Source organism: Neomonachus schauinslandi, chromosome 3 (genome assembly GCF_002201575.2).
Source record: "Neomonachus schauinslandi chromosome 3, ASM220157v2, whole genome shotgun sequence".
NCBI lineage: Eukaryota > Metazoa > Chordata > Mammalia > Carnivora > Phocidae > Neomonachus > Neomonachus schauinslandi.
Window position 1 is genome coordinate 11,098,559 of NC_058405.1, and position 24,431 is coordinate 11,122,989.

Genomic DNA, 24,431 nt, shown 5'->3' on the forward strand with positions numbered 1-24,431 from the left:
CTTCCTTCTCTCTTTCATCCTGGTGCTGGGCCATGAGATAGGGTCACGCCCCATGTAGGCCACAGTGGACTGTTCTTCACAGCATGGTGGCTGGTTTTTAAGGTAAGTGTCCCAAGAGACAGGAAATGGAAGCTGGAAGTTTCCTTAGGCCTGCACACAGCATCACTTCTGTGCAGTCTATTCTCAGAGCACAGAATCAAGGGGAGGGTACAAAGATCCCTACCTCCACTCATCAACAAGAGAAGTGGCAAAAAACTTGGAAACCACGTCTTAAAACTCCCACGCTATACTATATATTTAAAACCTAATATAATTAAAGCAGGACTTGCTTTGTGCCATTATCCTGTAATTAAAAATTCACTCATATTCACACCTCTTTAAAGAAACTATACATACATATCAAGGCACACTGGTTATGACTAAGTTACATCTAGCTATACTCCTTATTGCCTGATTATTAAAAATGACGATGTACACTCAACTGGGGGATTTTTAAGGACACAGAGACAACTAGAATATATACAAATACCAACCTAGCATCAAATTAGAAATGAAGTTCCATGAAATTGCTACACTAAACACATCTAAAGGTAGCTTGGAGAAGGGCCCAAAATAGTTCTGATAAATCAAGGAATTACTTTTTTTATTATTATTATGAACATACAATATATTATTTGTTTCAGGGGTACAGGTCTGTAATTCATCAATCTTACACAACACACAGTGCTCACCACAACACATACCCTCCCCAATGTCCATCGCCAGCCACCCCCATCCCTCCCACCCCCCTCCACTCCAGCAACCCTCAGTTTGTCTCCTGAGATTAAGCGTCTCTTATGGTTTGTCTCCCTCTCTGGTTTCATCTTGTTTCATTTTTTCCTCTCTTCCCCTATGATCCTCTGCCTTGTTTCTTAAATTCCACGTATCAGTGAGATCATATGGTAATTGTCTTTCTCTGATTGACTTATTTTGCTTAGCATAATACGCTCTAGTTCCATCTACATCGTTGCAAATGGCAAGATTTCATTTTTGATGGCTGCATAATAGTCGTGTGTGTGTGCGTGTGTGTGCGTGTGCGTGTGTACACACACATCTTCTTTATCCATTCATCTGTCGATGGACATCTCGGCTCTTTCCATAGTTTAGCTATTGTGGACATTGCTGCTATAAACATTGGGGTGCGAGTGCCCCTTCAGATCACCTAGGGTAAATACCCAGTAGGGCAATTGCTGGGTCATAGGGTAGCTCTATTTCCAACTTTTTGAGGAACCTCCATACTGTTTTCCAGAGTGGCTGCACCAGCTTGCATTCCCACCAACAGTGTAGGAGCGTTCCCCTTGCTCTGCATCCTCACCAACATCTGTCGATTTCTGACTTAATTTTAGCCATTCTGACTGGTGTGAGGTGATATCTCATTGTGGTTTTGATTTGGATTTCCCTGATGCCTAGTGATGTTGGGCACATTTTCATGTGTCTGTTGGCCATTTGGATGTCTTCTTGGCAGAAATGTCTGTTCATATCTTCTGCCCATTTCTTGATTGGATTATTTGTTCTCTGGATGTTGAGTTTGATAAGTTCTTTATGGATTTTGGATACTAGCCCTTTATCTGATATGTCATTTGCAAATATCTTCTCCCATTCTGTCGGTTGTCTTTTGGTTTTGTTGACTGTTTCCTTTGCTGTGCAAAAGCTTTTTCTCTTGAAGTCCCAATAGTTCATTTTTGCCTTTGTTTCCCTTGCCTTTGGAAACATGTCTAGGAAGAAGTTGCTGCAGCTGGGGTCGAAGAGGTTGCTGCCTGTGTTCTCCTCAAGGATTTTGATGGATTCCTGTCTCACATTTAGGTCTTTCATCCATTTTCAGTCTATTTTTTTTATATGTTATAAGGAAATGGTCCAGTTTCATTCTTCTGCATGTGGCTATCCAATTTTCCCAACACCCATTTGTTGAAGAGACTGTCTTTTTTCCATTGGACATTCTTTCCTGCTTTGTCAAAGATTAGTTGACCACAGAGTTGAGGGTCCATTTCTGGGCTCTCTATTGTGTTCCATTGATCTGTGGTCTGTTTTTGTGCCAGTACCATACTGTCTTGATGATGACAGCTTTGTAATAGAGCTTGAAGTCTGGAATTGTGATGCCACCAGCTTTGCTTTTCTTTTTCAATATTCCCCTGGCTATTTGGGGTTTTTTCTGGTTCCATATGAATTTTAGGATTATTTGTTCCAGTTCTGTGAAAAGAGTTACCGGTATTTTGATAGGGATTGCAAATCAAGGAATTTTGAAAAACTGTGCTCCAGAAGCCTTTTGATGGTAGGATAAATTCAAAACGTCAGGGTCAACTTTATGAAAACTTCACCAACAGAAGATCCTAGAAGGCATGTATCCCTAGACATTATGTAAGACCAGAAACACCAGCAAGGTCTCTATTACCTAGAAGCTCATGGAAGTCAGGGTTGGCTATCCACCAAACTCTCTCCTCTAGCAAAACCCCGCCTTTTTTTCCCAAGTATTCTCACACGTCATGCACTCAAGTACTGAGGATGAGATCAAGTGGCAAATTCTTAATTATAAAAATATACACTAATAGATTCTACCATGACGATTCCACCGAATTGCTACTGAAGCAATTTTAGCCAATAATGGGAAAGAAATATGCTAAACAGAATCAGTCTATTATGAATATTCATTATGAAAAACTCTTACCTTGGTGCTTCCTCCACCACTTTCTGATTTCTTCGCTGAATTGAGCACTCTCTTTCATTGAGCCACAATGCATTCCCATGTTTGTCACCTAAAACCTGACAGAGCAATACCACTTGAAAAATTATGCAGCCATACCTATAGAGTATGTGCCCAAGTAACATTTCCACCATGCAACACCCCCTGGTTTTTACCACTCGAAGCTCCCAGAACACACGTACCTCTCAATTATGTTCCTCTTTTGGTTGATGTTAATAGAGGAAAACTTTATTTACAACCCTGAAACTCACTAAAATGTTTTAAAAAGACTTGAGGAAAAAATTCACACATCATATTTCACCCAGTGCACTGGCATATAACATCAATTATACAAATTTTGTGAAGGACATTGAGTGTCAATAAAGGAAATATACATTCTAGACATCAGTGGTGCTTCAGGAAAACCGTGTTATTACAAACATCTGTTTGTTTTTAACATAATTACATGTCTGTTGATCAGGAAATGCTATTTACATCCAATATTACTCGGTTACTTATATACGGATGTTTTTACTGTGTTTTATTTTTGTTACAGAAACTGATAAAAGGTCTGGGATTAACATGTAACACATTATGATTTTTCCCATTTGTAATACTGAGAAATAAGCTGGAGTTGCCAGATAAAATAACAGGACACCCAGATGAATATGAATTTCAAAGACTTATTTATTTTTAGAGAGTGCACACACATAGTGGGGGGCAGGGCAGAGGGAAGGAGAATCTCCCCACTGAGCACAGAGCCAGATGCAGGGCTCAATCTCACGACCCTGAGATCCTGACCTGAGCTGAAACCAAGAGTCAGACGCTTAACCAACTGAGCCACCCTGGCACCCGTGAATTTGAATTTCAAATAAACAACAAAAAATCTTAATAAAAATAGGTTCCAGGGGCGCCTGGGTGGCTCAGTTGGTTAAGCGACTGCCTTCGGCTCAGGTCATGATCTTGGAGTCCCTGGATCGAGTCCCGCATCAGGTTCCCTGCTTGTCAGGGAGTCTGCTTCTCCCTTTGACCCTCCCCCCTCTCATGTGCTTTCTCTCTCTCTCATTCTCTCTCTAATAAATAAATAAAATCTTTTAAATAAATAAATAAATAAATAATAAAAAAATAGGTTCCAAATACTTATTGGGACATACTTCCACTTAAAAACAAATACTGTTTATCTGAAATTCAAATTTAACATGTATCTTACCAGCTAAATCTGGTAACCCTAAAACATGCTCTTGGTGAATATTTTTGCACAGAATGTTTGCTTTTGGGAACAGATTAATCTATTTTCATGACTGAGGAGTAGTTACATATTACTGAATGCATATATTAAGTTCACAGAAATAAAAGCTATTCTAGAAGCCAAAAGGCTAGGCAATAAAATTATTGCCTATTACTCCAAACTGCTATGCAACTTCTTTGGGCAAGTCACCTTTTTCCCTTATGCATTATCAACAGCAGATACAATCATCTTAATACTTTATATGGTGCCAAAAATATAAAATAAAAAAGATCGGGCGCCTGGGTGGCTCAGTTGGTTAAGCGACTGCCTTCGGCTCAGGTCATGATCCTGTAGTCCTTGGATCGAGTCCCACATCGGGCTCCCTGCTCGGCAGGGAGTCTGCTTCTCCCTCTGACCCTCCCCCCTCTCATGTGCTCTCTCTCATTCTCTCTCTCTCAAATAAATAAATAAAATCTTAAAAAAAAAAAAAAGATCATGGTTACAGTAAACTATAAAATGAGTAGCTAACATACGAATGTAAACTTAATTTTTAGTAATAAAACATTTCTAAATCCCAAGAATGATTCCAAGCAAAGGAAAATACTGCAGTAATGAAATGCCAAGAAGTTGGAATTTTATTTTTAAGTCTCAAAGGTGGCTGCATGAAGTACAGTCTAAAAAATACCGTAACACTAAAAAATACTTTAACACTAAATTTATGCTACTTCATTTCATCCTAGTTGACAAGAAGGTGAAGCAGACTGTGTGTCCAAGAAATAAAGCCATGATAACCAAGAATTCTCAGAAATATTTCTAACTGTAAAATATTAGATTCATATATAGAATTACATTTGTTTTCCCCTAAAGTCTGTGTAGTCTCCTAATTCTTTTTAAAAAATCTTGGCATGGGGGCGTCTGGGTGGCTCAGTTGGTTAAGCGACCAACTTGATTTTGGCTTGGGTCATGATCCCAGGGTTGTGAGATTGAGCCCCCAGTGGCTGCAGGGCCTGCTTAAGATTCTCTCTCTCCCACTGCCCAGGCCCTTGAAAGCATGATCATGCGCTCGCTCTCTCGCTCTCTCTCAAAAAAAGGAAAAAAAAGTTTTGTTTTTTCCTAAGCATTGAACAAAAATAGTATTTTTAAAGATTCATTTATTTGAGAGAGAGAGAACGCAATTGGAGGGGCAGTGTAAGAGGGTGAGGGAGAGAAAGAATCCTCAAGCCGACTTCCTGCTGAGCACGGAGCCCGACCCAGGGTTTGAACCCAGAACCCTGAGATCATGACCTGAACGGAAATAAAAAGTCAGCTGTGTGGGGCGCCTGGGTGGCTCAGTCTAACATCTGACTTTGCTCAGGTCACGATCTCAGAGTCCTAGGATTGAGCCCCGCACCCCAACAGGTTCCACGCTCAGTGGAGAGTCTGCTTATTCCTCTCCCTCTGCCCCTTTCCCTGCTCATGTTCTCTCATAAATTTTTTTAAAATAAAAAATAAAAAAAGAATCGGCTGCTTAACTGACTGAGCCACCTAGGCAACCCTCAACAAAAATAATTTGACAATGATTTACTCCACTAAATAGAGACTAAGTGACCAGACAATATAAAGAGTGCCTGTAAGGGAAGTTAATCCTTAAATCCCTCATGAGTTTTGTTTTGTTTTTAAGATTTTATTTTTTATTATTTTTTAAAGATTTTATCTATTTATTTGACTGAGAGAGACACAGAGAGAGGGAACACAAGCAGGGGGAGTGGGAGAGGGAGAAGCAGGCTTCCCGCTGAGCAGGGAGCCCGATGTGGGGCTCGATCCCAGGACCCTGGGATCACGACCTGAGCCGAAGGCAGACGCTTAACTGACTGAGCCACCAGGTGCCCCAAGATTTTATTTTTTAAGTAATCTCTATACCCTATGTTGGGGCTTGAACTCACAACCTAGAGATCAGAGTTGCATGCTCCACTGACTGAGCCAGTCAGATACCCCCCATCATAAGTTTTATTTTCTTTTACTTTTAATACAGCCTTTTACCAATGTGCAGGTACTCAATGTGGAAAAATCTCCCAAATACACTGCTTACTGAAAAAAGCTTCATGATAACAGAGTGTCCACATAATGCAAGCCATTCAGCATCCCTGGATCCAACTCACAAAGTGCCAGTAGTGCCCAGGTTGAGAAACACAGGTTTCCACCACTCAGAGTGGTGCCACTGCCACGACCAGGGGAGATTCGGTGTAAGAAAGGACACAGTAGGGGCGCCTGGGTGGCTCAGTCGTTAAGCGTCTGCCTTCGGCTCAGGCCATGATCCCAGGGTTCTGGGATCGAGCCCCACATCGGGCTCCCTGCTCGGCGGGAAGCCTGCTTCTCTCTCTCCCACTCCCTCTGCTTGTGTTCCCTCTCTCGCTGTGTCTCTCTGTCAAATAAATAAAATCTTTGGGGCACCTGGGTGGCTCAGTCGTTAAGCGTCTGCCTTCGGCTCAGGTCATGATCCCAGGGTCCTGGAATCGAGCCCCTCATCGGGCTCCCTGCTTCACGGGAGGCCTGCTTCTCCCTCTCCCACTCCCCCCGCTTGTGTTCCCTCTCTCACTGTCAAAAAATAAAAATAAAAAAAAATAAAAAAAAAAAGAAAGGACACAGTAGGCGATAGCCCCTGTGTAAAAATAATAAGTGATACACATATATACTTCACAATAGGATACAGCAGGATGTAACGGTGCCTGCTTCTAGGGACAGAAACCAGGGGGCTTGGAGACAAGGACTTGGAGACAGGGGTGAAAGGAATGCTCACTTTTCACTGGATGTCCTTTTTTGTGTGCACAAATTACCTCATATAAATAATTAAATACATGCAAACTGAGAAAAATAATTTTTAAAAAACATAGATCAGATATGGCAAACATCTGTGTTACCTATTTAAGTTACTAGGAGACACTTTCACCTATGTTTAAAATTATCACCTAGGGGGCGCCTGGGTGGTTCAGTCGTTAAGCGTCTGCCTTCGGCTCAGGTCATGGTCCCAGGGTCCTGGGATCGAGCCCCGCATCGGGCTCCCTGCTCCATGGGAAGCCTGCTTCTCCCTCTCCCACTCCCCCTGCTTGTGTTCCCTCTCTCACTGTGTCTCTCTCAGTCAAAGAAATAAATAAAATCTTTAAAAAATAAAAAAATAAAAAATTATCACCTAGATTATATGGCACGGCTAATGAAAATAAACTACAAGCTGATGTAGATCTCTAATTACTTAATACAATCTGTCTAACACTTATTGAGTGTTAGTAATGTGAAAGACAATGGCCTAGTTGCTGGAACCAACAAATGAATAAGACCTACTAACTGCCTTCAAGTACTTCTTGGTCTATTTGAAAAGTCAGACAACTCAAGATAAAATCAATGGTCATCTAACAAATATGTAACAGAAGAGGAATACAGAGAAGGGGAAAATTAATTTTGCCTCTACAACCTTACAGGAAGGATAGGTTACAGACTTAAATATCCAACAGTCTACTCAACACCTACACTTTGATATCTCAACCTTGTTTCTCCAAAATCACACCCTGATCTCCTCCCCAAAACATGCACCTCTCAGTTTTTCCCACCGCAGTAAAAGATAGTCCTAGTCTTCTAATTCCTCAGGCCCAAACCCTAAAGCCATCTTTGATGCCTTATACTTTTTCTTATACATCACATCTGATCTCTTAGAAAATCTGGTCTACCTTCACAGAGTATCGAGAATTCAGTCACATCTCACCACCTCCTCTACCAACACCCTGGCCCAAGCTGCCATCATCTCCCACCAAGAATTATAGCAAACAAAAACAAAAACCAAACTCCTATGAGATTCTCAGCTTCAAATGGTGGTTTTCAAATACAAAGTAAGAGCCAATGACTAGTATGTGCCTCCTGTTTTCTTCCTTTACCTTGTTGATTGGGGTATTTATTGCAGTGTCATATCCTTTTCTCATCGCTGTAAGTTTGATGAGCAGGTGTCACACTGTCTTCAAATACAGAGGTCTTCGCATCAGAAAAACTGCTTTTAAGGAACCATATACAAGAAGTCTCACCCATAGCTGGGCCAAGTTTGAAGGCGAGATTCTGGTCTTGGCAGATGTTTATATTCTACTTACAGAAGGACATGATCATTGGAGGGGCTGGTCAATGGGCTGTGCTAGACCATATCCAAAGTCGGCCCCCACATTCAATAAGACATTAAAAGAATCATTCACCATGGTCATGTGGAATTTATGTCAGGGATGCAAGGATGGTTCAATATTCACAAATCAACGTGATACATCACATTAACAAAATGAAGGAGAAAAATCACATGATCATCTTGATATAGAAAACGCATTTGACAAAATTCAGCATCCATTCATGATAAAAACTCTTAAAGTGGGCTTAGAGAGAACATACCTCAACATAATAAAGGCTACATGTGAAAAACCTACAAGTAACATCATACTCAGTGGTAAAAAACTGAGAGCTTTTCTCTAAAATCAAAAACAACGTAAGGATACCCAGTCTTGACACTTTTATTCACAAAATCCTGGAAGTCCTGGCCACAGCAATCAGACAAGAAATAAAAGTCACTATTTGCAGATGACATGATACTACACACAGAAAACCCTAAAGACTCCACAAAGCAACTATTAGTGGTAATGAATTTATTCAGTAAAGTTGCAGGACACAAAATTAGTATCTAGAAATTAGCCGCATTTCCATACAAGAATGAAGTAGCAGAAAGAGAAATAAGAAAACAATTCCAGTTACAATTGCACTAAAAAGAATAAAGTATCAAGGAACAAAATTAACCAAGGAGATGAAACACCTGTACTCGGGAAACTATAAAACACTGATGAAAGAAACTGAAGATGACACAAATATAAAGCTATTCCATGCTCATGGACTGAAAGAATATTGTTAAGATATCCATAGTACTCAAAGCCATCTACAGATTTAATGCAATCCCTACCAAAATACCAACAGCATTCTTCACAGACCTAAAACTAGTAATCCTAAAATTTGTATGGAATCACAAAAGACTCCGAATAGCCAAAGCAATTTTAAGAAGAACAAAGCGGAAGGTATCGCAATCCCAGATTTCAAGATATACTACAAAGCTATAGTAATCAAAACAGTATGGTACTGGCACAAAAACAGACACATACATCAATAGAACAGATGGAGTGCCCAGAAATAAACCCATGATTTTATGGGCAAGTAATCTATGACAAAGGAGACAAGATTATACAATGGGAAAAAGACGGTCTCTTCAGTTAATGGTGCTGGAAAAACTGGACAGTTACATGTAAAAGAATGAAACTGGACCACTTTTTAACACCATACATAAAAATAAACTCCAAATGAATTAAACGGCCTGAATGTGAGGCCTAAAACCATAAAAATCCTAGAAGGGAACACAGGCAGTAATTTCTCTGGCATCAGCCACAGCAACATTTTTCTAGCTATGTCCCCGAAGGCAAGGGAAACAAAAGCAAAAATAAACTATTGGGACTACACCAAAATAAAAAGCTTTTGCACAGCAAAGGAAACCATCAACAAGAAAAAAGGCAACCTACTGAATGGGAGGAGATTTTGCAAATGATATATTTAATAAGGGGTTAATATCCAAACACATAAAGCACGGGGGCACCTGGCTGGCTCAGTCAGTGGAGCATGTCTCTTGATCTCAGGGTCATGAGTTCCAGCCCCATGTTGGGTATGAAGCTTACTTTAAAAAAATACACACACACACACACACACACATATAGAAACTACAGTATTTACTAGACCTATACATAACATTACCATGTAATCCAGTAATACTTCTCCTCAGTTTATCTGCAAGAATGTATATGTCCATAAAAAGTCATAGCAATTTATTCATAGTATCAAAAAGCTGGAAACAACCTGAAGATCCACCAACAGGAAAATGGATAAATTGCAGGTTATTCAAACAATGAAATATCACAGAGCAATTTTTTAGAGTTAATAGTAACACACAGCCTCACGGAACAATCTCAAAGACATGATGTTGTATGAAAGAAGCCAGATATAACCAAAATATATTGTATGATTTCATTTATATAAGTTTAAGAACAGGCAGAAATACTCTGTAGTGTTAGAGGTCAGAACAGGAGGCCAAGTGGAGGGACTGACTGGGAAGTTGTATGAAGAAGTCTTCCGATGTCACAGAAATGTGCTATACACAGATCTGGATGGTGGCTATACAGCCCTATATGCATGCATAAGAACTTTGAGTCGTACGCTTAAGATCTGTGGACTTTAAGATGTGGTAGCTCACTTTAGAATATCCAAAAACAAAAAAACCCAACAACAACAACAAAAACCCCTGCTAACTTCAGAAAGAAATACACTACAGTCAATGTTTTAAGACTATTTGCTGATGATATATATTTGCACATTTTTTCCCACTCTGGAAAACTGGAGGATCTAGATGAAGATTTTCTACCCATAAAAAATACCCAGGGTGCCTGGGTGGCTCAGTTAAGCGTCTGCCTTTGGCCTAGGTCATGGTCCCAGGGTCCTGGGATCGAGCCCTACATCAGGCTCCCTGCTCCGCGCGCGGGGGGGGGGGGGGGGGTATTCCCCCCCCCCCCCTTTCCCCCCCTGGTTTTCTCTCTCTCAAAAAAAAAAAAAAAATCTTTAAAAAAAAAAAAAAACTATGTAAAATGATAATTAACTTCAAAAAACCACAATGACAGAATTTAGGACTTCTATTATGCCTCATCAGAAGAGGCAAGGGCAGCAAATAACCTATTATTTAGTTTTCTGATTCTCTATTGACACTGAAATAAATAAAACAATACTTAAACCTCAGTATAATTTTAAATTTGATGTTTACATTTTATCAATTTTAATTCAATTCATAGCCATAACATTCTTAACAGAAGACGTTCTTAACAGAAATGAAAACTTCAGGAGACATTGTCTTCTTCTGTGTGTTATTTCAGAAAACCAATTTTTTGTCTTGCTGAAATCTACACCCCCTACAACCGCTTTAGCAGTTAGATTAAAATCTTAACCTGAGTAGAAAAAATTATTTACTCATGTCGAAACTAGCAATTCCTAGAAGAATGTCTGTCTCGGTGAGCCACACAGACATTTGGTGAACTGAAATGATAGAAGTCCAGATCAAGCACTTTATTAAAAAACAAAAAGCAAGCCCTGTCCAGGTGTCATGGCCCAGTCCCAGAATGGGACTGAATGAATCTCTAGGTGCAAAGTATTTAACTTGGTCAGACAGCTTGGGACTGCTTCTTTCTACAAGAGGATTTTTTTTTTTTTTTAAAGATTTTTTATTTATTTTTTAGAGAGCGAGTGAGAGAGAAACAGCATGAGAGGGGAGAGGGTCAGAGGGAGAAGCAGGCTCCCCGCTGAGTGGGGAGCCCGATGTGGGACTCGATCCCAGGACCCTGGGATCATGACCTGAGCCGAAGGCAGACGCTTAACCATCTGAGCCACCCAGGCGCCCTACAAGAGGATTTTTATATCATTCCCTATGTTGACCAACAGCCTGGCACTTTAATGAGAAGTATACCAGATTCCAAAGGAAAGTGATCAATTTATGCACATTCTCTATTTTGAAGTTATTCAAGCATATCAGAACAATTCACAATCATTCTAAACGGAAGAAAGGATATGTTTCCAAGAGGAATAAATGACGTTTTTTTAAAGTCATAATAATTAGAAAACATCTTAAAATGTACCAACCTGGATTTCTATATGACGAGGGTTATCAATAAATTTTTCTATTAGTAGTCTATCATCACCAAAACTAGAAGCAGCTTCTTGAGATGAAAATCTAAAACCATCCCTAATTTAAAAAAAAGAAAGAGGGAGGCGGGAAGAACAATCAAACTAACAAAACAAATTCAGCCTTCAATATAAAAGTAAACAAAGCAATTAAATAATTTATTTTGGTTTACTTATGAACAAAGCCAAGAAAAATTCACTTAATGCACAAATAACTAAATTTACTTTCATTGACCAACAACTCCTACACTCACCAGCTTTGTGACCTGGGGTCAGTGATTTAACTTCCCTGACCCTAGATTTTATAATGAAATAGGAATACCATTACTTAGTTGACCAACTGTTAAAAATTAGATTTTTTTTTTAAAGATTTTATTTATTTATTTGACAGAGAGAGAGAGAGAGAGAGACAGCGAGAGAGGGAACACAAGCAGGGGGAGTGGCAGAGGGAGAAGCAGGCTTCCCGTGGAACAGGGAGCCCAATGCGGGGCTCAATCCCAGGACCCTGGGTTCACGACCCGAGCCGAAGGCAGACACCTAACAATTGAGCCACCCAGGTGCCCCAAAATTAGATATTTCTAATAAACCACACAAATCATATAAAATTCCATTTCCTCAACCCTAACATACCGTAATTCCACTAATAAAAAAAATTTTTAAATGCCTATTAATTTGACTCGAGTCAGAATATGCACACAAAAATGCAAAGGGCCAACTTGGCCAATGGCACAACTGGGGCAAAACTACAGTGAAATACTCAGTGAGAATGAACATACATGAGGAGGATCCTCAAGAACATTTTATGATATTTTTTAATGATATTTTAAATACACACACTTAAATGTAACTGCCCTTCACATACCCATACAGATCATTACAACTTTATATCATCTTTAAATTGTTCAAAATTAATCATTAAAAGAGAAAAGTATAATTTTTGAAAATAAAAATACAGATATAATTATTGCTTTATACATTTTATTCCCAAACTATAATAATTTAAATTGTTATAATTAAAATATGCTCACTAAATTCATACACTATGAAATGGGCCCATTCGGGGGCGCCTGGTTGGCTCAGTAGGTTAAGTGTCTGCCTTCGGCTCAGGTCATGATCCCAGGGTCCTGGGATCGAGCCCCAAGTAGGGCTCATTACTTGGCAGAGAGCCTGCTTCTCCCTCTCCCTGCTGCTCTGCCTACTTGTGCTCTCTATCTCTCTGTCAAATAAATAAATAAAATCTTTAAAAAAAAAAAAAGAAAGAAAGAAAGAAAGAAATGGGCTCATTCGGTCAGTCTATTAAAAATGCACACTTGCTTACCTAAAACTAATTGAGTATATTATTTTTCACTCACTGACATATTCAGAATATAAAGTTTAATTCTTTTTACAATGTCACTAATAGTTTCTTAATCTTCAGATTAAATATCTATACTTAAATACAACAGTAAAATTCTTCCAACCTTTTAATTTGCAAACACTCCATCTGGCATTATTAGAAATAAATACATTTGTTTTTGTGCTTAAAAAATACAACACAGCAAGTAAACAATGACCAGAAGATAAATTCAAAACATATTGCAACAATTCTTGTTTCTCAGAGTTCTCAGGGAAAAGGTATCAAGTTTTCTTAGTCCTCTATTACTTCTTTGATTTAGGGGAATGGAGTTTTTAGATCTTTGGAGACTGCAAACCTCCAAGAAACTAAAGCACAATGAATTATTGTTTTTAGTACCATATGACCAACTTTTTATTAGATGGGGTATGATGATTCACAAAGAAAAAACAAAGCACTTTATAGTTTCTCTCTGCTATAATGACTAAGAGCTTTCATTTTGCATTTAAATCAAGAATACTAGGGAAAAAAAAAATCAAAATCACCCAAATAAATTATCACAATTTGAAAGCATCACCAGGATATTTTGGAGTTCACAGAAAACTACTTTAAAAACATTGGTTATGGTCAGTTACACATTCATTTAACAAATATTTACTCATCAAGAAACCATGTGCCCGTTGCCTACTTAGGTGATGGGAATACAAAAATAAAGCAGAAACTGCTCTGAAAGCACCCAAAGTCTAGCAGGGCTATTCCAAAATGTAAACATGGTCAATTTTCCATTGTGCCGTATTTCATTGAAATGTGGATAGGGAAAAAAAAGACAGAGGTTAATACGAAGATATGAGTCTACTTTCAACAACCTTTGTGATTCTCACTCTAATTTAATATACAATAACAAACACTATTTTTTTTAAAAAATCTTTCAGATGTTCTAAAGATTCCAAGATAAGCGATAGATGCTACTTCCCTGAAAACACTTAGGAAAGATGCTGCAAGGGGAGACACTCCTCAGAATAAAATAATAAAGCAATTAATGGTTATGAGGTTTTCCTTCCAAAGAAGGCTAAAATTTTTGTGGATCATGCAAAAAAAAAAAAAAAAAAAATCCCCTCCCCCCAAGAAAGGAGAAAGGAAGGAGTATGTACAATGTGGCATATTAATAATTGGTGACTGTAGAAGAAAACTACTGAAGAGTTTTCTGGACTATTCTCTCAATTTTCCTGTAGTTTAGATTCTTCCAAAGTAACGATATAGAGCAACTTTTTAAAATGAGGAGTATGTATCATTAAACCAAAGTGTCATACTTTTATCAAATTGAGAATATTTTAGATAGAAAATTATTTATGTATTTTTACTAATTTTATTAACATATTTTGAATCAATGTGCCATTTAAAGGTTTATTTACCCAAAAAAGATGCCCACTCTATGAATGGATATAGTGATTTCTGAAAATACTGAATGCTACATTAAAATCCATTGGTTTAGGGGCAGCTGGGTGACTCAGTCATTGAGTGTCTGCCTTCGGCTCAGGTCATGATCCCAGGGTCCTGGGATGGAGCCCTGCATCAGGCTACCTGCTCCACGGGAAGCCTGCTTCTCCCTCTCCCACTCCCCCTGCTTGTGTTCCCTCTCTCGCTGTGTCTCTCTCTGTCAAATAAATAAAATCTTTTTAAAATAAATAAATAAATAGAATCTTTAAAAAAATAAAATAAAATAAATAAAATCCATTGGTTAACAGCAGCACGGAAAATCTCAATGCCAAGAAACTGAAGAGTAATCTTCACCATAAAATATGTTGCTAACAATAAGCCCTAGAGAAATGAGGGAGAAGAAATCTGAGATCCCAAGAAGAATAATGAAAAATAAGTGCTAAAGCTTAATTGCTATGTAAGTGCCATACAAAAGGGGCCGCACAATGAGGAAAAGGTTAAAGTCTGTAAAATACACATCTCTTACAAAACCATTAAGTTGTGTTTAATATCATTATGTCATTCTTTCCTACCCAGAAGCTACAGCAGATCGTTTTTTCCCAAAGATGGCTGCAACGCTATCTCCCATTCCATGTGTTCACACTATAGATAGATCTCTTTTGCCTAATCATGCAGCACATGAACCTCTTCTCAAAATAAGGCTTAAAGTGCAAAAAAAGAAAATGCATAGGACTGCACAGAAAACAAATTATATTGAAATACAGGATTCAAAATATTTTCTAAGAACAAATTTGGGATATAATGTATGGGGTTCTTTACTCATAACAAGCTCCAACAACAAATCTAATAATCACTGTTACTTAGAGATACATTATCACATTACAGTTGTTGAAGATATGTGATTTCCAAAGTGGAAGAAAGTTCCAAAGATACTACTACTATTGTAGTTCATTGCCTACATTGGAGGAAACACTAAATCCCAGTTAGAGGTGAAAGAAATAGGTCCTTTTTCCCTCTCATCCAGATGCATAAACCTCCTCTGAATTTTATGGGACTGGGAATTCAAAGGTTAAGAACTCGTGATCTAGGGTATAAACTTCATGGAGGAAAGAAATTTTTTGTTTTTTGTTCGTTGCTATATTCCAGGAACACTACTAAAATGGAGCCTGCCACACAGGTTCTCAACAAATATTGTCAACCTATGCAATGAGTTAATTCTTGCAGTCAGTCTCACCAGTGTCACTCAGAGTAAGCCTGGGGTTTAAAGAGCAATATATGTCATCTCTCATCACCCCACAACACAACCAATTACTTTCTCTGCTGCTCAACTGAAGAAACAATGGTGTTCTACGACAATTTTCTTTTAGAGATAAAACCATCTGTGCAAGTCTGCAACCTGGTGTCTTCCCAAAAGATTTTAAAGGGTAATGTATTGCTTTGAGGAAATTTTTACCTTACTTGTTCACTTGAGAACCTAATTTCTGAATTTGGTGTGTACTGGACAACTTTCACACCAACTGCTCTGGACTTCTGTCTTTGAGAGATTTGGGGGAGTGGGGAGGAAGGAAAAGCAAAGAAGGGGAGAAAGCAGAACCATCTAGAAGACCACATTACTTCTGGGTAGAGAAAGGGCACCGAAAGGCAACATAACATGATAATTAGTCATTTTTGTCCCCTCTGACCCTCCAAAAAAAAAAAAAACAAAACAAAAATCTCTTCTGCCAAACCTGAAAATCAATAAAAACGCAAACCTAAATTGAATCCCCTAAAGCCTGTTTGTACTAGGCAGTTTTTTTAAAAAATTATTTTTTAATCACTATGATGTTAACAATGCATTGGTTTTTTTTTTTAATTGTTTTAAAAATTACTTTTGATTCCTGAAACTAGTATGCTAAAAAAAAATGTGGTCTACATTTACAACAGGGTGCACTATATATAAAGGATGTTTAGTAGTTTCAAATTCAAAAGGAAATACATTCCACAGTAAAAAGTTATCAAAGTATTTCACTATTTTTATAGACAAGCAATGGAAAGCAAGTGCGTACTAATACATAAACAAATGAAATCATGACTGCCTTTAAATGCGTTTGCTTCAAATCTCTGACCACATTCAGAATATACAACATCAAATGTTAGTAGCTTTTGCCTAGAAAATAGAATCATGACCGTAATTTTTAAAAAATACACTGTAAAAACAAAAAGATAATCCTTTGTTAAGGTTTAAGAAAGTAAAAAACCTTTCTATAACAGAATAATCATCATCAAAATATAAACAAGGAAGTTTTCTGCATAATTTCCATTTTTTCCCATCTAAAAGAGTAAAAATGAGATGGTTATTGTACTTATTCCATTACACTTCTGGTATCTGTTTACTTGTCAGTTTAATAAAACTCTAGTAACTGCAATTTTCATCAAAAGTATATTTTGGACAGCACCTCACCTGGTCTCTTCATCATCCCAGGCGATTCGCATGCCTTTCCCACCACCACCTGCTGAGGCCTTGATCATGACAGGGTAGCCTAACAGCAGGGAAGAATTAGACAGAAGTTCAGACTTTGATCATGTGGATGCATGAACATGACAACTGACCACATGTTCAATAACGCAGAAGACAATAACTAATTTATCTAAAAGTTCCTTTCTTTAGAGTCAGGAAAATAACACCAGTGTAATGATCTCATATATTTTAAAAATGAGAGTGTGATCATTTTAAAAGAAAAGGACTATTTGTATCTATAAATGTAACATTTTCCCCAGTAATGAAATAAAGCGCTAAGGAAACATAAATAAGTTATTTGACAATGGATTCCAAAAATGGAAGTGTATATATAGTATTACATAGCAAATATAAGAAGCAACTTTTATATAATATTAAGGAAACACACACACACACAATATTCCCCAAAAGTTCTGTTTGCATGCATAACAAATTAAATTCCCTTTTCCAAAAGTAATGATTCACAGGTATTTGAGGCATTTTCATTTGAAAAGTCACAGAGATCCCCTACAGCTTTTATCGGCAAGAACTGACACAATGATCTGGGGGGAAATCAAGTCACATGGTTATTGTATTATGGGTGGAAACAGAAGCTCCAAGACTCGCTGTTATCGGTGAAGAGCTACCATACTATTTCCACTCATCCAGCAGGGAATGTGTACGCTAGCAAGTAAGGCCCAAACAAATGACATCTCCAGCTAAAGTTTTATAAGAGAAAATTAAATCATAAAATTGTTAGTATTTAGATTATTATAAAGTAAAAATTTTGACAGCTTGAGTCACCTCTCTACCAATTTATCAAGAAAAACTTTAAAAATCTCCTTGCTTAGAGGTTTTCTGAAAACAAGGTGGATACACTCATGTCTGAGACACTTGTTTATGATCTTTTCTGAAGGAAAAAAAAAGATCAGTGAGCGCTTAAAAGGCTCTTCCCAGCCTGTGATGCTCTAACAACACTACACTCTAACTACAGGATCTTAGAGAAAAAGGAAGAGAGGGCCAAATGTCGTAGACCTTGAACCCCTAAACCACAAAATATTACTCTTAACTTCAACTGAGTTAAAATGGCTCTTGCTTTCTGTTTCATACTTAATTCAGTTTTTAAAATTCTGATGTTGGTTATGTCTATGTGGGACAGCATTTTAAAAGCAATGCTAAGTGCAGTGAGAAGAACGATTAACATACTTTTTTCACATTGGGAGCCTTAGAATCTAGGAAGAAAAAGGGAAAAATACCCCAGTAAATCTATCATTGGAAATTCAGAAGAGAAAAGTATCATAGGAAGGTAACAGAAAAGGGATTAAGGAAAGCATATTACAGCAAGAGCCATTTAAATGAGGCTATGAAGGATGAGCAGGATTTGAACATTTTAGTCAGGAATAGCAGGAATTGGTTTTAAAAAATGACAAATAATCCAGCTCGAGAGTATCCATGGGACGGCAGAAGAAAAAGAGAATTAAAATATAAATTAGGGAGAAAGTATGCTTCTCACTTTTGCATGCCAAAGATCCTGCATGAGAGTGAAAAGCAGAGTATTTATTTGTCTCCTTCAATGCTGTAGCCTCACAATGAATGTCACATAAAGGAATCAGACTGAACTCATTAAAGAAGAATTACCCTGTTTTGGAGCAGTGAAGAAATAATATCTAAAAATTAGAAACTGGCATGCCTGAGAAAACATTTTTACAAAAAATTTAAACACATGAGTCCATACGCCAAAAAAAAAAAAAAAAAAAAATGTTGTATCAATTCACCATCCAAAACTATTTATCCATATAAACAGGAAACAGGAAACCACAAGAGGTAAGATATCTACATCCCTTATCTCTGTTTTCAGTTCCCTCTGAGAATTAGGAAATTTGCATTTATTCTGATTCCGGTATTAATCTCATCTTAGTTATTTACTATGGACCCTGGACTATACAATGATTTGTGAGGTTCAAAGTAAGACTGGGAAATTGTCCTTGGTCCACAAGAAACTAGATGGAGAAACAAAACACAAAAAGTAATTTGTCAATGAGAAATTATATGTTCAGAAGAGGTGAGACATTATTAGGCAACAGGGCAGTGTGTAATAAGGCAATTACAAAATGGTCCCCCCAAAAGAAGGCAATGTAGCATTAGATTTGTCAATACATATAACCCAGAAAAACAAGATTCCCTGACGAAACAAGCCAAATATAACACAACTGTAATATATTTCACTGTATAAACATACTGAAGCATTATATATTCTACTATGAATAGACATTCAGACTTATACATACAATGCTCCCATGAATATTTCTGAATGTGTTGCTTGGAACCCTGTGTAAGAGTTCCTAGAGTATATGTCTAGGACTATAACTGTTGGATAGTATGCAAGTTATAAAGTCTTTATTAAAAACTCCTATTTCTGGGGCGCCTGTGTGGCCCAGTTGGTTGGGCAACTGCCTTCAGCTCGGGTCATATCTCGGGGTCCTGGGATCAAGCCCCGCATCGGGCTCCCTGCTCAGTGGGAGGCCTGCTTCTCCCTCTCTCACTCCCCCTGCTTGTGTTCCCTCTCTTGCTGTCTCTCTGTCAAATAAATAAAATCTTTAAAAAAAAAAATCCTATTTCTTCACTATTCTTTATCTCCATGACCACAAGACTTACACAAACTACCATCACATATGTCTTCATAGGATGCCTGCAGTAGCCTCCAAACACAACTCCCTATCACTACTGTTGGTCCCCTCAAACTATATTATAGTCATTGGAATTCTTCAAAAATATATATATAAGATCACCTCTCTCTCCTGCCTAAAACACTAAAAGTTTACATTGTACCAAGAAACCACAGATGTTTAATGAAATAGAAATTATGAATTCAAGGATAGGAAGCATGGAAGGTACACAGAGATGGCCTAACATATACTTGTTGAATCACAATACCAGGTAAGGCTATGCTTAACTTGAGCCAAGAAAGCTCATTAAAAAAAAAAGAAAGAAAAAGAAAAAGCCTAAAATGTATTAATACCAACATCAATTAACTGACCTATCAAACAAAATAAACCTTAACACATTTTACTCAAAGATGACAAAATCCAAACACACAACATTCACAATGTTTACAATCCAATCAAAAATTAAGAGACATGTGGGGGTGCCTTGGTGGCAAAGTTAAGCAAGGACTCTTGGTTTCAGCTCAGGTCATGATCTGAGGGTTATGAGATGGAGCCCCACCTTGGGCTCCAGGGGGAGTCTGCTTAAGACTCTTTCCCTCTCCCCCTACCTTTCTCCCCCCACCCCACCCCCTGCAGCGTTCACTCTCACGAATGCTCACTCGCTCTCTCAAATAAATAAATAAATCTTGAAAAAAAAAAAAAATTAAGAGACTTGTGAAGAGGGATGCCTGGCTGCCTCAGCCCGTAGAGCATGTGATTCTCAATCTCAGGGTCATGAGTTTGAGCCCCACACTGGGCATAACAATTACTTCTAAAAAAAGAGAGAGAGAGACACGTGAAGAGAGGTAAAATGCAACCCACCTCAGGAAGAAAACAGGCAACAGAAACAAACCCAGAAATGAAGAACCTTAAAGAACCTATTATAAATTACAGCTATTACAAACACTCTAAGTATGGGAAAGGATTTCAAGAAGAAATTATCAACTATACACTTCAAGAAAAAATATTTTTTCTGGAGTACCTGGGTGGCTCAGTTGGTTAAGTGGCGGACTCTTGATTTCAGCTCAGGTCATGATCTCAGGGTCCTGGGATCAAGCCCCACGGCATAATCCACGTTCAGCAGAGAGTCTGCTTCAGGATTCTCTCCCCCTCTCCCTTTGCCCATCCCCCTGCTGTTGCGTGCTTTCTCTCTCTCTCTTAATAAATCTTTAAAAATTTTTCTAATAAAGAGAAAATGATCATGGTGACAGAAATAGAAAATATAAAAAAATTAAAATTTGAATTCCTAGGTATAAAAATAACTGAAAGGAAAAAAAATCCAACAATGTATAAAATGAATTATACCATGACCAAGTGGGATTTATTCCCAGTATGCAAGGTTAGTTCAACACTCAAAAAACAGTTAATGTTATCCATCACATTAATAGGCTAAAGAAGAAAAAATATGACATGACCATATCAGCAGATGGAGAAAAAGCATTTGACAAAATCCAACACCCACTGAGTTCAGCAAAGTATGAATAGAAGGAAAGTTCTTAAACTTCATGAAGAACATCTACAAAAAGCCTACACCTAACCTTATACCTAACGGTGAGAACCTAGATGCTTTCCCCCTAAGATCAGGAACAAGGTAAGGATGTCTGTCCCCTCTTACCGCTCCAATTCAACGTCCTACACAAGTTCTATTTTATGCAATAAGACAAGAAAAAGGTAAACACATAGGGAAGAAAATAAAACTCTTCATTAGCAGGTAATATGATTTCTATAATGAAAACCTCAAAGAATCACCAACCACCACCACCCAAAAAATCCAGAACTAGTAAGTGGGTTATAACAAGGTTGCAGGATACAAGGTCAACGTACATTAAGGGGATTGCATTCCTATATACCAGCAATGAAAACTTTGACTCTAAAATTAAAAACCAACACCATTTACATTAACAGTCCCCCCCCCCAAAAAAAAACCACAGGCATAAATCTAACAAAATATATATGCTACCTATATGAAGAAAACTACGAAATTCAAATGAAATTAAGGAAGATCTAAATAAATGGAGAAATATCCATGTGTAGGATACCAATTCTCCTCAGCCTGATCTATAGCTGCAATGCAACCCCAATCAAAATCCCAGCAAGTTATTTTGTGGACATCAACAAACTGATTTTGACATTTATATAGAAAAAGCAAGAGACCCAGAATAGCTAATGTTAGAGGAGAGTAACAATTTCAAAGGATTGGTATTGCCCAACTTCAAGACTTATTATAAAGCTACAGTCAGCATGGTACTGGCAAAAGAACAGACATATTAATCAATGGAATAAAGTAGAGGGACTAAAAATAGACACACATAAATATAGTCAACTGATCTCTGACAAAGGAGCAAAAGCAATTCAACAGAGAAAGGATCTTCAACAAATGGTGCTAGAACTGGACATTCATACACAAAAAAGTGAATCTACACACAATCCTTAAAAGTTAACTCAGTGGATCTTAGACCTGAATATAAGAACAGCAAGAGTTCTAGAAGATGAACAGAAGAAAATTTAGATGACCATGGGTTTGACAATTAAGTTTTTAGATACAATACCAAAAGCATGATCCATAAAAGAAAAACACTGATAATTGAGCTTTATTAAAATTAAACATTTCTCTGTCAAACCAAAACCAAAAAACACTCAAGAGAATATAGGCACAAGTCACAGACTAGGAGAAAACTTCTGCAAAATTCATATCTGATAAAGAACTCTATCTAAAATAGAGCTCTTAAAACTCAACAATAAGAAAACCCAATTAAAAAATCAGTAAAAGATTTGAAGAGACACCTCTATAAAGATGATACAAGATGGCAAACAAGCATATGAAAAGGTGCTCAACATCTTTGTGTTCAGGGAAATGCAAATTAAAACAAAATACTACTATACACTTATTAGAATGGCTAATATTCCAAAACATTCACAATACCAAAAGCTATCAAGGATGCAGAGCAATAGGAGAGCGCCAGGAATGCTTATTCACCACCAGTGGGAATGCAAAATAATCTTACCCTAGGCCCCAATAGCCATACTCCTAGGTATTTACCGAACTGAGTTGAAAATTTATGTCCACACAAAACCTACATGCAAAAATTTTTATAGCAACTCTGTTAATGATTGCCAAGAACTAGAAACAACCAAGGTATCTTTCAAAAGGTGAATGGATAAACAATCTGTTGTATAACCATCCAATGGAATATTATTCAACAATTTTTTTTTAAATGAGCTATCAAGCCACAAAAAGACACGAAGGAACTTTTTTTTAAATCTTCCTGTTTTTTATTTTATTTTTTTAAAGATTTTATTTATTTATTTGACAGAGAGAGCGAAAGAGGACAGTAGGGGGAAGAGCAGAGGGAGAGGGAGAAGCAGGCCCCCCGCCAAGCAGGGAGCCCAATGTGGATGCGGGGCTGGACTCCAGGAACTTTTAAATGCATATAGCTAAGTGAAAAAAGCCCATGTGAAAAGGCTACATACTGTTTGATTCCAACTATATGACACTCTGGAAAAGGCAAAAGCACAGAGTAAGCAGCGTATGCCAAAGCTTGTGGGGGTAGCGAAGGGAGGGCTGAAAAGCTGAAGCACAGGGCAAACTATTTTGTATGAAACTATAATGGTAGATACATGTCATTATGCATTTGTCAAAACACACAGAACTATACAATACAAACAGGGAAACTTAATGTAAACTGTGGTCTATAGTTACTAATGTATCAATGTTGGTTTATTAATTGTAACAAATGTGCCACACTAACAGGAAGTGTTAACACTGGGAAAGCTGCAGAGGGCTGTGGTTGGGGACGTATATGGAACTCCATTTATTTAAACTATTCAATTATTCGGTAAATCTAAAACTGTAATAAAAAGAATAATTAAATCTATTAATCATTTAAGGAGGGGGCGAAAATTTGAAAAGACAGTTCACAAAAGAAGATGTATGAATGTGATAGCACTAAGCATGTGAAAGTATGCTTAACAGTGTTTGGTATTAAGGAAATACAATTTTAAATCACAATGAAATAAAACTACACAACTATTAGAATAACTGAAACTAAAAAGACAAGCAATGTTAAGTGTTTTGCTGGAATAACTGGAACTCCCAAACGCTGCTAGTAAAATGTAAAATGGGGGAAGGGACATTTAAAAAACAGGATAGAAATGTTCTATATCTTAATTGTGGTTACATTTACTAAAATTCACTGAACTATACATTTAAAATAGCTAGATTTTATTCTTCATACAGTGTGTATCAATGAAAATTATCTTATGAAGCAGACAAAAAGAACAGATTGCCTACAAAGTAACAAAAATTAGAGCTATCTCTTCCATAGCTACATAACACAGTACAAACATTCCAGCACTTTGCTGATAGAGGACTACTATCAATCTAGATTTGCATATTCAGCAGAACTATTTTTCAAGAAAGAATGAAAAATAGTTCATGTGAACAAAAACTGAGTTAACTAGCCATATTAACTTCTAAAGAGTAAATTCCAGGAAAAACAGAAAGAATCAGAGATGAAAGGAACAATGAGCAAAGAAAATAAGCATCTGGGGGTGGGAGGATGGGTTAGCCTGGTGGTGGGTACTGAGGAGGGCACATTCTGCATGGAGCACTGGGTGTTATGCACAATGAATCATGGAACCCTACATCTAAAACTAATGATGGAATGTATGGGGATTAACATAAGAATAAAAAAAAGAAAATAAGGATTTGGGTAAAGCTAAATAAACAATGGATGATGATACCCTATAATGTCTCATTAGTGAAGTAAATAAATAAG

The 24,431-nt window shown here is 37.5% G+C and overlaps 1 protein-coding gene across 7 annotated transcripts in view; it reads right to left on the reverse strand.

The window, feature by feature from the left end:
- The window catches only part of PCCA (propionyl-CoA carboxylase subunit alpha), a 402,221-nt gene that overhangs the window by 238,475 nt on the left and 139,315 nt on the right, over positions 1 to 24,431 (reverse strand). For all 7 annotated transcript variants that reach the window (XM_044913521.1, XM_044913520.1, XM_044913518.1 and 4 more), the window contains 3 exons: positions 16,913 to 16,991; positions 11,661 to 11,763; positions 2,702 to 2,796 (listed from right to left, as the gene is read on the reverse strand). In XM_044913521.1, coding sequence (XP_044769456.1) covers positions 2,702 to 2,796; positions 11,661 to 11,763; positions 16,913 to 16,991 — 277 coding nt within the window. The remainder of the gene's footprint in view (positions 1 to 2,701; positions 2,797 to 11,660; positions 11,764 to 16,912; positions 16,992 to 24,431) is intronic.